The 16,325-nt window shown below is 51.2% G+C and overlaps 1 protein-coding gene across 12 annotated transcripts in view; it reads left to right on the top strand.

The window, feature by feature from the left end:
• The window catches only part of PTK2 (protein tyrosine kinase 2), a 257,568-nt gene that overhangs the window by 130,227 nt on the left and 111,016 nt on the right, over positions 1–16,325 (top strand). For 11 of the 12 annotated variants that reach the window (XM_042973398.1, XM_042973394.1, XM_042973397.1 and 8 more), the window contains one exon: positions 9,790–9,844. The exons of the other annotated variant lie outside the window; for it this stretch is intronic. In XM_042973398.1, the coding sequence (XP_042829332.1) occupies positions 9,790–9,844 (55 nt within the window). The remainder of the gene's footprint in view (positions 1–9,789; positions 9,845–16,325) is intronic. 12 annotated transcript variants of the gene reach the window in all.

Here is a 16,325-nt window from a genome sequence, read left to right as displayed (position 1 = left end):
TTGGCCTGTTGGACAACAAATAATAGCTTGTTTTATGTACTTCAGGCCGATTACTGTTGAACACCTTCCCATACGTGGGCCACTTCATATTCCTTTTTTTTTTAATTGGCTGTATTTCTTACCAGTTTTTCCAGTATATTTATGTTTTTTTCTTAAGAGGTTTTTGTCATATTAACTGTGTTTATAGTATTCTGTATGTTCTTCCCAAATTGTCTTTGTCCGTCAACTGCGATCAGACGGCTTTCATCACACAGGACTTGTTCTTATTTTGTGTTTTATTTTTTGTGGGTTTTTTTGAGAGAGAGAGAGAGAGAGAGAGAGAGAGAGAGAGCGCGCACATGTGCCAGGGAGAGGGGCAGACAGAGAATCTCAGGCTCCAGGCTCCGCAAGGAGCCCAATACAGGGCTTGATCCCATGACCCTGGAGTCATGACCTGAGCTGAAATCAGGAGTCATTGACTCCACTAACTGAGCCATCCAGTTGCCCCTTTTTTTCTTTGTTTTTTTTAGTGTAGTAAAATGTGCCAGCATTTTCATTTCGGTTTTGAATTTCAAGACTTGATGTTTATTCTGGTTTGTCTTAATTTTTTCTTAATGTTTGTTTATTTTTGAGAGACAGAGAGAGACAGAGCACGAGCAGGGGAGGGGCAGAGAGAGGGAGACACAGAATCCTAAGGAGGTTCCAGGCTCTGAGTTGTCCGCACAGAGCCCGACGTGGGGCTTGAACCCACGGACCTGAGATCATGACCTGAGCCGAAGTCGGACGCTTAACCAACTGGGCCACCCAGGCGCCCTAGACCTGATGTTTATTCTAAAACTTTTGTGGATTTATTTCGATCTTCACATTTGCAAATGTGCAGCTAATTTTTTTAAGGAGTTCTTTTTAAGGGTCTGTGTGGTAACAGCTTCTTTGACTTTTGTAGAGACTGTCTTTGTAGGCTGGTGTAAGGTCATTTCCTTCCAGTCACTTACTACGAAAAAATTCAGACACACAGCAAGTTGAAAGGCCTGAGCAGCATGCACATGCCTGTCCGCCGCCCAGACTCTACTGTTAACCTTCTGCTGTATGTGTACAGCACAGGATGTTGTAGTGTGCTTTTAAAAATGCATTTTCTGTTCAAGCTTGTGAGTGTCTGTCTTTCCTGGTATTTTGTCTGCCGACCTGTCGGCGACTGAGAAGGCGTGTTTCTCTGTGTGACGGGAGCTCTGCCGATTTCAGTCCATGTTTGCTTTATGTTTGTGCTTTTTTATTGGAACACACAGAGTGTTTATCTTCCCGAATCTCGTGTCCTTGTTCAGTTGCTCTTGGTGTGCCTAATCGTGCTTTCTTGTTCCGGGGGGCTTTCCCCCTAAAGTCTGTTTGGTCTTCTTTAGGTTAGCACTGGCCTGGTTTCCATTTCCTTTTCTTATATATTACTGCCCACTTTTTCACATCCTTATACTTTCAGGCATGTCTCTTGTAAGCTTCATAGAGCGGGATTTCTCAAATCCAGTTTGCTAATTAATAAATCTTTTCTTTTAACTGATGGGTTTAATATATTTGTGTTTATTAGTATGACTGATGCATTTGGACTGGCTTGTGTTGTCTTTATTTCTGTTGTCTTTATTTTTTTTTTAACTTTGTCTTTTGTGGAGGGGATTTGTGTGTGTACATGTAAGTGTGTGGCTTTTTCTTTTTGATGTCTATTTCTTAATTGGTTTTCTTATTCCAAACTTTCGTCTCTAATGATTCGGAAATTTATAAACCATTTCTGTTCTTTCATTAGTTACCCTTAGGTTTTAGCCTTCTATGTTAACTTAACCACATCTAGATTTAAAATTATCTTGGGTGCCCGGGTGGCTCAGTCGGTTGAGTATCTGACTTCAGCTCCGGTCATGATCTCACAGCTTGTGAGTTCGAGCCCCACGTCAGGCTGTGTGCTCACAGCTCAGAGCCTGGGGTCTGCTCTGGATTCTGTGTCTCCCTCTCTCTCTGCCCTTCCCCTTCTTGCACACACTTTCTCTCTCTTAAAAATAAACATAAAAAATTATAAGTAAATAAAATTATCTTAATCCTCTCTTCTGGAGCACAAGGACCTTGGGACATCCTGACTCTCTGTGGCTCCTTCCAGCTCGCGCGCCGCTTCCCTTATGTTAGTTCTGCCTCTGCTGAAAGCCCACGTGTTAGATGTTATGATTTCAGGCGGATGTTGTTGACTTGGCTGCATGCTTCCCACTGTGTCTCTTAAACGTTCTTGTGTTTACCTCGGCCCACTCTTCCGGTGTCCCCCTTGACGCGTGTTCCTTGTCCACGCTCAAGGGGTGACAGTCCAGGATGGCTGCTGACACGTCTGCCGCCATTTCTCTCTGGCTGCTCCTCCAGCCTCGCCCCTGCCTTGAGCTTGCGTTCGTCTCCTCGCCCAGCTGGGAATGGGACCGACTGCTTGGCTCTGTGGATTTGCATCTCTCATCCGGGAGGTGATGCCGTGAGCTCTGGAACTGTCAGCTGGGACATTTGGACCTTGGCAGCTCTGAACCATTTCCCATCTCTGTTTCTGTCTGTGTCATGAGTGTGTCCCGTCCTCGGATCTGTCCTTGGGAAGCCATCCGTCTTTCTGTCATACCTCGTCAGCTCATGTTTCGTTTCCCCGTTGATACTTTTCAGTTCTAGAAGTTCTTTCCTTGGGATGCGATCTGCTCTTTGTCCAGGAACCTCTTGCTGCACGTGCGTGCATATGATGGTGCCAGGACTGTGTCAGTCCTCTGTGACTCTGACTCACTCAAGCCTCCTAGTGCCTTGAATCAGAGCCCGGTGGTCCGAGCTTGGGCAGGCGGGGCTCCAGGGGGCTTCTTGGAGAGCCAGGCATGACAGGCTCAGCTGCACCGCCCTCGGGTCCGGGCCCCACACGGGTGCACGCGGCCGGCGGTCCCGGCACTCCTCACCCCTGGCACGGAGGGCCTGCCGGGCGAGGTCTGTGCACCCACCTGCCTGTACGCTCTCTGCTCTAGCTCAGCCGGCCTTCTGGCGTCGGTTTCCCTTTTTCGTAAAGTATATTATTTAGAAAATCTTTTACATGTATCTTTGGTGGTAAAGTTCTGTTTCTGTCATCTTGAAAGGTGAATAATTCTAGGTACTTTCTCAATACTTTAAAAATGTGTACGGCGGTCCCCTCCGTTGTCTTCCCGCACAGCTGCCGGGAAGGCTGGGGCCAGGGCTTTAGGTGCAGTGCCGGCTGAGGGTGGCCCGGCTCTGAGCAGACTCTGGCCGTCCTGCCCCAGGGACCTGGCCACCCCAGGCCTGCAGGGCCTTGGCTTTTCTCTTTCCTCCTGAGTGCTGCTGGAACCACTTAGGAAGGTGTATGTTTTGTCAAAGAGAACGCAGAATATCACATTTCCTATTAGTCTGTTTAAGGGTCCTCTCTTTCCTTGCCAGTAAGGAGAAAAATTGTGCAATCGTCCACATGTTGCTTAGTTTCTGTCAGGAGATTTAAAGACAATCTCCTTTGTTCACAGCCTAGTGGAGAAGCCCCCTCCAACTTTACCGCCCTTCTAAATAGCTGTGTTGGATCGCACTGAAGGCCACTGGCCGGTTTCTAGCACTTTGTAGGGACTTCTCTGGTTTTCCTTCAAACAACCAAAGAGTAAGTCTTTCTTTCCAGGCCTTTGCAACCTTGGCAGAACCAGAGTGCCCTGTCTGCAGGCAAAGGAGAGACATGTGGCAGTGACCCTCCTGGCCTGGGATCGTGCCCTCCTGCAGACGCACGCTTTCAGGGCACGGGGCGTGTGCAGGGATGAGACTCCATTTACGCCTTTATGAGCACAGGTGGGGGCGGGAGAGGAAGGCGCTGCCACGGGAGGTCAGAGCGGAGATTTGAAGAAACATGTTTTGTTCTCAAGGTTAACAACTGCATCATGACAATGACAGATTAACCAGAATAAGCTAATACAACTGGGTTTAAATTACCTTTCTGACTGTGATATTGTTGAAGAAATAATTTTACATACCAGGGATTCTTGTCAAAAACTACAGAATTGCGAAAAAATTATCTTAAATGAACTATTTAGCTTCTCACTTCTGCTCATTTCCTTCTTAAGTGGTTTGCCTTTTTAAGAAATGTGTTCTCAGTCGTCTTTGCATGTAATGTATCTCTCTGCAATTGTGGGTGTCCTTGTCTCTGTCCTCTGCTAATTGTCAGCTGCATGGATGGGGGCCCTCCTGCCGCCCCAGCACCTAGCGGTGTCTGACGTTTATAGGTGTTCCATCCATTGGCATTTCTTTTTTTTTTTTTTTAATTATTTTAAGTTTGTTTATTTTTAGAGAGAGAGTATGCGCATGCACAAGTAGGGGAGGGGCAGAGAGAAGGAGAGACCGAATCCCAAGCAGGCGCTGTGCCATCAGTACAGAGCCCGACTAGGGGCTCGAACTCGCGAACAGTGAGATAATGACCTGAGCCGAGATCAAGAGTCGGATGCCTAACTGACTACACCACCCAGGTGCCCCCCAGTATTTCTTGAATGAAAACAAATTCATGATTTAAAATTAACTGAAGCAAATTATAATTTTGCACTGTTTTCGTTGTCTTTTTTCTTAATAGCAATCTAGTGCTTTTTTAGCTGCCTATGTAATCAGAGAAGAAGCCGCTGACAGATTTGGCATGAATCGACAGTTCTTGACTAAGACAGAAGGTCATCTCTCTTTCATACAGAACAGGCCTAGGTGGTCAGCGCTCGTCACCAGGGTGCCAGGCCTCTTTAATCTGGCCATCCCAGCATCCGTGGCCTACCACCCCGTGACCCAGTCACATTTGTACTTCAGCCCCACAGAGGAGGAAGAGGCGGGCATTCTCTCTGTCTCCCTTCCCTGCAAGGACACGGGTATGTACAGAGTACTGTCCCTTGGAGGGACGGCGGCTGAGTCTCAGTCACATGGCCACACCTGGCTGCAAGGGAGGAGCACAGTACTGGACCCGGCCAAAAGACAGCCGTCTCTACTGCAATTAGAGAATTTTTGTATTTATCAGTTTTTAAGAGGCCTAAGGTATTTTAGAGGTTAGATATCTCAGTAGTATTTTTATATTAAAGATACTCAGTTCTGAGAGTTTTGGGGCAAGGATGAAAGAGATACTATATGAAAATGCACACTTTAGTTATATTTTTAACATCAGTTTTGGTTGCTTTTTTTTCCCGGGCTTTACATCTTTGAGGAATTATGTCCACAGAGTATTAGTTAACCAAGGTCTCAGTGTTCTCAGAAGTAGTGCCAAAGGGGAAATAAATTCATCTTTGACGGAAGAACTTCTTGAGAGTGAAGCTAATTCTGTACTCAGGTCTCCAAAAGCCTGCTGTGTTGTGGGTCTGGAGACTTGGAGACACGTGTGCAGGTCAGGGCCGCTGGCTGGGAGTGTCTAGGCAGGACCCGGTGCGCCCTGGAGAGTTCTTCTTGGTGCGTGGTAGACCCAGGGGTCAAGAAGGCGCTGAGGGAGGGGAGGACTGCTGGAGCAGGTGCCTCTGCACCTGCCGGAGGGAGGGGTGTGGGCAGCACTGGGACGCAGGTCGTTGGCCCTGAGACGTGGGAAGGCACAGCTTTGTTTGAAGTTGAGCAAAAGGGAAGGAGAAGGAAGTCCTGTCCATCAGTAGTGGTTTAAGTATTTCCTGTGAAGGACAGAGGTAAATTCAACATTCATCAAGAGGATTCTGGTTTAAAATTCATCACAAATACAGTTTTGAGTCCCAGGAACCCTAAATCTCAACCAGTATATTTACTGGTTTGGGAACCTTGCTGTCTGACGGCACCTTCCGTGCGGTTGGCTGTTTACACTGGGTCTCACTTGGGAAGAGGGAGCGTGTGGTTCTTCTGCCCGTTATCTGATGTGGCGCCCGGTATGAGCAAGAAAACGAGCACAGCCTTGGTTTCCTGGAAGCTTCAGGGAAAAAGAATTTGCATCTTAGAGACTAAATGGCTAGAAAGCTGCCATTCCTGAGAGCAAAGTGGGAAGAACATGGCTCACGTGGACAGGCGGTCCCAGCTCCCTCCCGGAAGAGCTGCGGGGCACCCTGCTCCTTGTTTCAGGGCTTCGGGAGGTTCGAGCCCCGCGTGGATGTCCCACAGTGGCCATGCGGCTGTACCCGGCATCACCCCTGCCCTTCCTGAGGAGACCTCGGCCCGCGGCCCCGGGCCCAGGACGGTCAGGGTGCCTCCAGTCCTGGACCCAGCGCAGCGGCCTACGGTGGTGGAAGTGTCTGTGTGCCCAGCCGGCCCCGTGAGGCCACCGAGCCCCTGAGATGTCACCCCAGCGACAGGGAACTAGATTTTTATTTTGTTGGTTTACTTGTATTTAAGTTTTAGTTAGTTAATATATAACTTCAGGAGTAGAATTCAGTTGAGTCCTCACTTCTGCCCACCACCCAGGGCTCATCAAGACAGGTGCCCTCCTTGGTCCCCATCGCCCGGCTAGCCCATGCCCCACCCCCTCCCGCCATCAACCCTGTTTGTCCTCTGTTGTTGAGAGTCTCTTGTGGTTTGGGAAACTGGATTTTTAGATTAATTTTAACTCATTTAAATTGCTTCACATGGCTACTGTAGTGAACAGTATGGCTCTCACCGAATGTTACTATCTTGTCAGCTGTCTGTAGGTTAGGAAGGTTCCTTTGAACTCGTGTGGAAATTGAAAACCTTGTGCCTGAGTTTGGGAATTGGGGTTTGGCAGGAATCTAAAAGGTCCTTGTAGATAATTTTTTGTCAAATGAATTTATGTGAATTTAGGATCCGCCCTTTGACAATCATTTATGTAGTAAGGAACTACCTCACAACAAAGGTCTTATAACCAAGTTGTATTGTGTTTAAGATGTAGAAGTAGGATCTGTTCGATTCACGTCGTCCGACAGTTGTGGAGCTTGGGTTCCGGTGAGTTCTACGGCGCCAGAAGCCAAGCTCGAGCCTGCAGATGAGCGGGCACGTCGTGACCAGAGCCGGGCGCATGGCTTGCAGAGGCGGCCTCGTATTGAAAGTGGGACAGGCTGCCTGTTCCTGCGGGGGGTCCTAAGAGAGGGTCTAAATTTAGATGTCTGTAATAGGCCCTCCCTCAAACCTAGAACGCCTGAGGCGCTGCTGGGGTTTCTGGCGTCCCCACCACGAAGCCCAAAGCAGACTGGCTTCCTGATTACATGAATGGAAATGTGTTGTTGAATTTTTTCACTGGCTTTGCTTACTTGAGCCTCATTTTTATTTTCTCCTTGCCAGGTGTCACATTTAAAAGACCTCTAGCACGTGGACGAAAGTTACAGAGCCATTGCTCGAAGTAGTTGGAAAAGCTATACTTGTTAGCATTAGTTGGTCTTAGCTTCGCACCCCCCCTCCCCCGAGATGGAGTTGTCTTCATCTTGGAAGTAAAAGTAATGCCTAGGAATCGCCTTCATTTTCACAAAGTATCCCTCTCTCATTTTTCACAAAACATACGGCCCTCTTGGTCCCTGTTTAATGTTCCCATCTGTGACAGAAACGAGTATGATAAATCCTTTGCTCTCCACTTGACTCCACGAAAAGTGGATGCATCACGCGGTTGAGTTGTGGCAGTTCTGGTCTCACAGTCGGGAGGAGGACAGTCCCGCCCTGGGCCTCCCCTCACCCCAGCACTTTGGTGGCCTACTGCCTCCTCGAAACCCCCACCAGGAGGTACACCTTGCTTGCACCCGCCGTGTCTGAAACAGACCTGCCCCCCGCCCCCCCTTCTCGGGGCGAGGGGTCCTCTCACATGTGTCCAGTCATTGGGCACTAACAGCCTTGTGTCCGGAAGACCCGAATCTCTTCGCCTGTCACTTCCTCTGCTGCCCACCCCACCCCAGCCCCTTCCCTGGGCACCTGCCGGCCTTCCTCCCACCTGCTCTTCCGGCTGTCCTCCCCCTCCCCCACCGTGTGTTCTGCTTATGGCAGAAAAGGGTCACACCTTGCTCTGCTCAGACAACAGGGAGTCAGGCATGTGGGCCGAACTCTGACCAGACAGGAGGGGCATCGGTGGTCTTTCTGGAGGAAAGGAAAGTGCCCCCTTGGAGTCATAGGGACTTGACACGTTCCTGCTGCATTCTCGGCACCACTGTTTGCCGCAGGAAGCAGCGTTCCCATTTTACGAACAGGTAACCTTGGGTTTCTAGGTGTTTAGTAACAGCCACATCTGTCCTGTGGCGAGGCGAGGATTCCCGTCCAGATCTCTCTGTATGGAAAGTGCTTTCTATGAGGGAGCAGTTGCCCTGAAAGGAGAATAGGGGAGGAAACGCTGGGGAATAGTGCCTCGGGACTCTAGGCTGCTTCTCTCTATGTGCTTGTCCTGCTACTTCCCTGGTGATTAGCACCCAAGCCCTTAATGCAAAATTCCTGTCTGTTTGTGCAGCGAGGAAGGGAAGGCCCTGGGGGGGGACACTGTCCCTCTTTTACAGCCTCTCAGCACAGATTTCAGCGGAGCTGAAAGGATCAGCCAGGGGAGTTACAAAGGGAGGTGGTTAGAAAAATAAATGGAAAGTATAGTAAATGAAAAATGTAATAAAAGATAGTAAATGAATACATGAAAAATATAATAAGTGAAAATATAATAAAAACAAGTGGGTTGTATGAATTAACTGAGTAAGTGGAACCAGGAAACGGTATGTTGAGAGAGAGTTTTTATTAGGATGCAGTGAACGTAATAACAGTAACAGTGAAAAGAATGGGGACCGAAGCCAGTTTTGGGTTTAGCAAGGAGTTTGTTGGTTTAGGTGCTAAGTAGTAGTCAGATTATAGAATAGGGGATTGAAATGTTTGGATAGGGGATCAGCCACGTAAATGCTGCATGATTCTGTAGTTTTGTTGATAATGACAGCTAACTTAAAATTACGGAGAAAGAAGTCACCCCTTTCGTATCATCTTTTAATATTTTCCATTTAGCTTTCCTTATGTAATTCTGAAAAGATACCACCGTGCCAGTGTTTTCCTTCTTGATCCTTTTATACCCTCTACCTGTCTCCCGACAGGCAGTAAGGTCTGCAGAGGCGCGATTTTGTGTGGCACATGAGGGCCATCTAGTGGCCAAAGATCCCGGTGCCCTTGGCACCAAAGGGACTGTGGAAACGGAGAGTGATCAAGTCTTTCTGGTCTGTTTTCTCGGCCAGAGCGCTTTGAGGCTCTCGATAGGCGATAGTAATGACCAGTTCTGCAGCCTGATCTACAGAAAGTCACGGGGCCTTCTAGCATTTCCACACATTTAGCCTTCTGACATTCGACAGATCCCCTGATTTCTTGAGTTCGGTTTCCTGTGTGGAACACAGGTGATAAAATGTGGTTAGCCAAACGAGTCCCTTCATCAGAAATGGTTTACTTAAACAAACTAGTCGCCTTTTAGGATTACTTCAAGAAATGTTTTTTAAACTTCCATGGTTTATCCCAGACCTTTTCCTACTCTGGCCAGTCGGCTTTCTCTGCAACTCTGTCCCCCAGTTGAAACTGGCGTTTGCGAGGCTGACCCTTCCGGCGGCGTGTTCCTACACCGTGCTCGCCGAGAGGCGCTGTGTGTACAAGGCTCGTCAGCAGTGAGGGGTAAAAGGGAAAGAGACGTTCTGCTGAAACCAACTTGTACTGGTATTTTCTACTCACGTCCAGAGAATGATTTGTCCCACCCCTTCCATGACTGTGCTGGTAAATGGGAGCTTTGTTCTATTTCCTTCCTTCTTGAATGCTATATGGAAGGACAAAGAATTTAAATTGCTTTTATGTTCTTGCAACAATGTCATTATATTAATTGATTTGGTGGTGTTGTTTGTTAATACGCTTCTTTTTATATTTCAGAAAAGATGTTGGTTTGAAGCGATTTTTTCCTAGGAGTTTACTGGATTCTGTCAAGGTAATTGGAATCTGTTTTATTGTAATCGGATGACCATGTTATATAAATACCTCCCCCGTGGTGTATGGTTTTCTCCCCTGGGTGTAAAAGTTACAACGTAAAAAAGCTAATCGGTATTTTGCTTATATTAATGGCAAGTAGATTTTTGTAGGCACAGCTTTCTCCCACAAAGCCACTGTTTCACTTCTTGATTATGTGTGACACTCAGCTAAGTACAAGACTAAGAAAGATGCACGCACGGTAGGCTTTGTCACCTCGGCCTGTGTGGTCTCGGGTGCCATGGCACACGAGAGCCAAGAAGCGGTGTGTAGAAGAACCACAGCGGTAGCTGAATGCTGTGTGTCTGCGCACGCCGTGCCCACGTAAGTGCCCTGTGGAGCCCCGTCCTCTCTTGTTTTGACCCCGTGGACACCCCTCCTCATTAGTAACTTCTGCACAGCGCCACCTTCTCTCCCTCCCTGCTGTGGGAACGTCAGGGGAGGGACACCTGGGGCCCGTGAGGTGTGGTTTCCCGCCAATCCAGAGCGTGTGCCGGGCCGGTCAAGTGCGGGGGCCGGACTTTGGGTCAGAACAGAGTCCCGCCTGTGGGAGCTGTGCCATTTACAAGGCCCGTGGTCTTGGGCCTGTTTCTTATTTCCTCGATGAAGAAAATAGTCTTTTGGGGGGGGTGTGTGAATATGTAATAGGTTCATGTATGGATGTTACCACCGTACCCGTAACGAGGCCGTGTATCAAGGTGGCTGTTCGTGCTCTTTCTATCACAGAGGTGGTGTTCTGTACCAGAATAGTCACGCGGAAGACCACACGAGCAGGATAAGACGTGTGCTATAGGAGAAGGTAGCACACTGGTCCAGAAACCTGGCTGTGCAGCCAAACTGCCCTGGTGAAAATTCTGACTTCATCACCGTGAATTGCACGGGATGTTGGCCACGTTACTTAACCTTACTGTGTTTCCGTTTCCACATCTATAAAGTGGGGACCAAACCACTTTCTAACACATGGGCTTCGTACGAGGATGAATGGATTCATAAGTATAAAGTCTGAGAACAGTGAACACAGAGCTCACTAGGTGTTCTCTGGTGTGAGGAGGGAAGGAGCACGGAGCCTCTCACTCATGCCGATAAAATGCCGAGTCAGCAGTCTATTGCATTAATCGTTTCTGCCCAAGGGTTTCTTGGCCCTTGTGCTGTTACTGTCTGTTCTTTATATATAGTCGACCATGTCCCGTTGCCTGTCATTGGGTCATGGTGTTGGTGCAATTTACCAAATGCAGTCTGTGACGAAGGCCCTGTGTCCAGGCATCCAGGTTCTGCTTGTTCTTGGTCTCATCGAGAACAGGACTACAGGCACTAGTTCTCGGTCTCCCTGAGTCTGTCTGCTCAGCCTCACGTGGGAGGTGGTCATGTCCCCCCCCACCCCGCCATCACACAGCTTCTGGAGAATCTTACGGGAAGCAGATACAGAGGTGTTATTTTTAAAGTATAAGGTACTTGATACGAATGTAACGAGACACAGTTGAGAGGGGGAAGTATACTCTTCTGTAACGTCTCAGCCTCTCTGGTTTCTAGTGTTGCCGTCCTGCTCTTTCATTTGCATTCCCATTTCCTGATCTACTCCCCACACGCTGGAGTGAATTGTCGGGGTACCAGCTCTCTCAGCATACTCCGAGCAGGTGATAAGGGCCAGGTACAGAGATGGGCGGGACAGGCAGCTCGCAGACCTGGCATGAGCTAGGTGGCTGTTGTGGGGAGGGGTGCGGTCCGAGACGAAGAGCTTTAAGGAAGTCCGGCATAGTGGGAGGGGTTGGAGGCGAGATCCGGGGTGTTTGGAGGTACCCGAGAGCGACAGGGTTGTGTCCTTCTGGAGGGTTTTGAGGTGCGGGCCGTCCGTACTCCTGGGGTTGCGGGACGGTGTGACCTGGAGAGTCACGCCGTGGCTCCAAGAAGGCCTTGGACGATCGAGTGGAAGGGATGCCTCTGTGCGTGGATCTGCAGTTTGTGGGTGGGGTGGGGAGGAGGCGTTCACACGAGTAAAAGGCACGATTCTGTAGTGAGTTCACGTCACTGAACGGACAAGCATAGTAGCCACTGTGAATGGAAAAGCAGGAAAATATGTGAAAGTAGCTGGACCGCGGCCACGGTGTCCTGAGTGGCGCTCAGGTGTGAGCCCCGTGGCGGCCTCAGAGTCACTGCAGTCTTTTCCGTGCTTCGTCACGAGAGGTATGACTGCTGTTGTGTGGGAATCCAAGAAGGTACCCTGGGGCAAGCGTAGCCGAGTGGACCCGTGGTGCCCCCTGCCCCCTCCCCCGCCCCGGCCCCGCGGCCGGCTCTCCCAGACCGGGCCTTCTGCGCCCTGTCGTGGTCTCCTCGCACCACAGGTACAGGCCGGGGACCGCTCTCCTCTCTCAGGACCCTGCTCAGCACCCTGGTCTTTACTTTCTCAGGCCCACATTCACGGGGATTTCCTTGTCCACGTTGGGTCGGCCTGCCTCCGCTGTATTTCAGATCCACCAGGGCATGGATAGCGCCTGCTGCGTCCCCAGCGCTGTGTTTGCAGTCGTGCCCGGCGATCGGTGACGTAGATGACGCCGTGGACAGCATCAAGAGCGGCTGACGGGGGGAGAGTTAGCGGGGAGCCCTCTGGAGGGGGCACCGTGGAAGGAAGGCATGTGGCTGGGGGTCAGGCCTGCTCAGGAGAGCAGCCCCGGGAGCCCGCTCCCCTGACAGCACTCGCCCCTCCAGGCCTCTTCCAGGTCGTCCCCCGGGTCCGTGCCGACCGGCCTCCCTGTCCTGACACTGCTGCCGACTCGGGTGGGCTTTTCTGGCCACCCCGAGCTCCCCCAGATGGCAAGCGGCCACCTGTGTGGGGCGGGGTGGGGCGCAGCAGCTTTCGGGGGGCTGCGGGCTTGATGGCTGTGCAGAGTGCAGAATGGGAGCCCGGACAACAGGGTGGAAGCAGGCAGAGGTGGGGCGGGTGAGGGCCTGCCACGCGAGCAGAAAGGGAGGCACTGACCTTGGGGAACACGAGAAAACCTTCCCTGGGCAGCTGTGATTTGAGAAGCTCAGTTGCTGCTGCTTTTACTGCAAGTAGGGGACAATAGGATTTGTACCTACTGCTTGGTGTCAGTGTAGATTCATCTAGAGGGTCTCCCCTGAGTTCTAGTGAGAGAACCGAAGTACTTTTGTAAAACAGGTAAAGTCTGTTTGGTTTCTTAAGTAGCTAAATCGGTAGTTCATTCCCATAGGCCAGCACTTCTTTACCCCGTGCGTGAGTCTGTCCAGCCGTGCCCTGCTTGCTGCCCGAGTCCGCGGAGCCACTCTCGGCACAGGCCTGGGTGGCGGTGACAGCTGTAGGACAGAGCGCGCTGTGTTCAGACCGTTCCTCCTTCAAAACCGTTGCCAGTGAAACTTCGGCTAACGAGAGACTCATAGCCGCTTCTCGCTTCTCCCAGAACGGCCCTGCGGAAGGGCCGGGTTCGTTCATGCTTGCTTCCTGGAAGTAGGCTAGGTCAGTCCATTTGCTTCTCCGAAGGCCGTTGCAGAGGCTGGTGTGCAAGGGCGGAGAGGCTGCCTTGTTGGGTTTGGTGGAGCTTAAATGAGCTGTGACAGGAGAGAGGAGGGGAGGTCTGCGCCTCGGTTCCCAAGAATAATTGACAAGGTACTGTAAGTCTCGGTCTCTTCGATCCTAGTCGTGCCAGAGACACGTCTCTAAAAACACTGCACCGGGAAAATGAACAGGCAAACGCAGCCTGAGGAACGGTCTGCCAGGGTCTGATGATTACCCTTCAGAAGTGGCGAGAAGCTGTCACGGCTGGGGGACACTGAGGAGACACGAGTAAACGCAGTGTGAGGCTCAGGAACAGTGAGAGGCTGTTGGCGGGCAGCCCGGTGAGATCCAGGCAGGGTCTGAGGTTGAGAAAGTGGTGCCGGTGGGTGTCGTGTGACACGTCGACCCCGGGGGGCCGGGGGCCGTCTTTGCAGCCCTCGTGTAGATCTGAAATCCGGTAGCAGGTAGAATAGCCAAGTTCTGTTGATTTGCATACAACCCCCAGTAGAAATCTCATTTCAGAAGGAGAAGAGCTGAGAGGCCAGTAGTTCAGTCCTCCGAAGCAGCTGTATGCTTCCCGAGGGATCAAGAGCTTTCTGGGGTACTGTCAGCAACACGGAGCTTCATCCTGAGCGAAAATGGTCCTTGCCCGCATTCCTGCGATTAGCAGGTGGCCACTGCAGGCTTAGCACCTTTGTGAATCGCGGGAATGCCCAGCTTGGCGGTCATTCGGCTGTCATTCCTGGCGCCCGCAGGTCAGAAGGGGCAGGCGCACCGGGGAGAGCAGACTGACGGACGGGCGGACGGCCAAGACATGGCATATCACCCAGCCATAAGAAAGAAGGGAAGCTTGCCGTTCGCAACAACACGGATGGACTTCAGGGCATCACGCCACGTGAAATAAGTCAGAAAATGACAAACACTGTCTGATTTCACTTACGTGTGGAATCTAGAGGCAAACAAAACACTGAGCCCGTAGATCCAGAGGGCACATCGATGGCTGCCAGGGGAGGGGTGAAGGGGGTCAAAGACACGGCCTCCTGCTTATAAATAAGCTGTGGGGGTGTCGTGCACAGGTCACCATGGTTAACAGTACCGTAGCGCACGCGTGGAAGTTGCCAAGAGCGTGAGTCTTAAAGGTTCTCATCACAAGAGAGCAAAATTGGGAATTGTGTGAGGAGACGGGCGTTCGCTAGACTTACTGAGACGATCCTCTCACGGTGTGAACGAACACCAGATCACGGTGTTGTGCACCTGAGACCAACAGGGTGTTGTATGTCAGTTATCTCTCACTTTAAAAATATGCTCTGTGCACCGTGAGTACATCTGTATTTAGCACTTGGCCGGTGGATGGATGAGATTATTCCTCAGTCAGTGTATTTTCCGCCTGTTATTCTTTTATTGCAAGACTTCTGTAGCATCATGTTACGACCTTTCCATCGGGGATGCCCTGCAGGTTCATTGCCGCTAGCAGCACCTGATAACTAGTAGGCTGACGGAAGTAAGATTGCTTTGGTAGTTCACAGCGGCTGAATAGCAGTGGTTTCTGACCATCCGACCTAATAATACTGCTGCATCCTGAGGAAGTATCACCTTCTGGGTACTTTTCTCTCTGGAGATGGACAGACAGACGCCTCGTTTCCTAAATCCAGGCAAACACGGGGGGGGGGGGTTGGGGTTTGGAACTCTAAGTGGGTTTATGGAACGTGGTGCCCAACAGTCTTGCTTGTTCGACCGGTTCCGGAAGTGTCTTAACACCAGGAGAGTCCGGGAAGTGAGACCTGGTGGAGCTGTTTCCTTGCTGAAAAGTGGGAAAGCAGTGGTGCTTGCTGTGAGGTCCTTCTCCTCAAAATGGATCTGGGGCTCCTCTCGGACAGCACGGTTTTCTGGTTCTTTCCGGCACCGGACACCGTAGGTTCCGAGCAGCGCGGACTGTGGGGAAGCGTGGGCACCCCCCTCCCGGCCAGGCGTCCCAAGTGGATGCCGCCGTCTGCTTGCTGCTGCAGCTGCTGTCCTCCCCTGACTTCCGCTTCCGAGTGTGAGGCCTCTGATGCGTTTCCGCAGGTTCAGATGCAGGGAGGGGGAAACCTGTGACTCAGGCTGCCCTCTGCATAGTTAGAACTCGCTGGTGTCTTCCCAGGCCCATGGCTGAGTGTTGGGGATGGAGCAGGAGCACAGGGCTGGTGGCTTCAGTCCCCTCGCAGAAGAGCACGTGCTCATCAGGACACACGTCATCCTCCGTCATCGTCATTGTCATTGTCATCTGGGGGGGGGGGTTGCTGAGTGCAAGGTCAGAAGGCAGGGCTGTGTGCCTGATGTGGAAGGACGGAGAAGGGACAGGGCCCGGCCTTGCTTCTCCTCCTCCCTGATGCTGGCGGTCGAGGGACAAGCAGGATTGGGAGGGCTTGTATCAGGGGATCAGTGAGACACTCAGGATCCACAGCGGCTGGGATTTGCCTGTTACATGCGGATTACTTTTTTATGACCAGCTTTGTGATGTTAAACAAACAAAAAAGGCTGCAAACCAGAGGGGTTGGGTTTGCTGGGACAGCCAGCCACACTGAGGCTCGTGAGCACCCGTGTCCTCCCCTCCCCCCAGCTTTTCAGTCTCTCTTCTGCCAAAGCTTTTGCCTGCAATTCTCAGTGCTGCATAGAAACTGAAGGATAACAGGATGGGACGGTGTCCTCATGCTTTCTTGCACCTGCCCGTCCCTTTAAAACACCTGTTGGGCACCCAGCATGTGCCGCATGCCGCGTACTGACTCTTGCTTTCCCGGCAGCGTGCAGAGGCCGGGGCGGCCGCGGGTCCCACCCAGAGCCCTGTCCTCGCGCCCCCACCCCCGCTGCCCGGCCCGGACGGCCTCTGCGAGGGGCGGCGACGTCCTCAACGGGACGCACTCGTGCCAGGCTGCCTGGGCTTCAGCCCTGGCTCTGC

This window comes from Panthera tigris, chromosome F2 (assembly GCF_018350195.1).
Source record: "Panthera tigris isolate Pti1 chromosome F2, P.tigris_Pti1_mat1.1, whole genome shotgun sequence".
NCBI classification, from domain to species: domain Eukaryota; kingdom Metazoa; phylum Chordata; class Mammalia; order Carnivora; family Felidae; genus Panthera; species Panthera tigris.
Note: the sequence above shows the minus strand (reverse complement) of the source record. Positions and strands in the feature narration are given on the sequence as shown.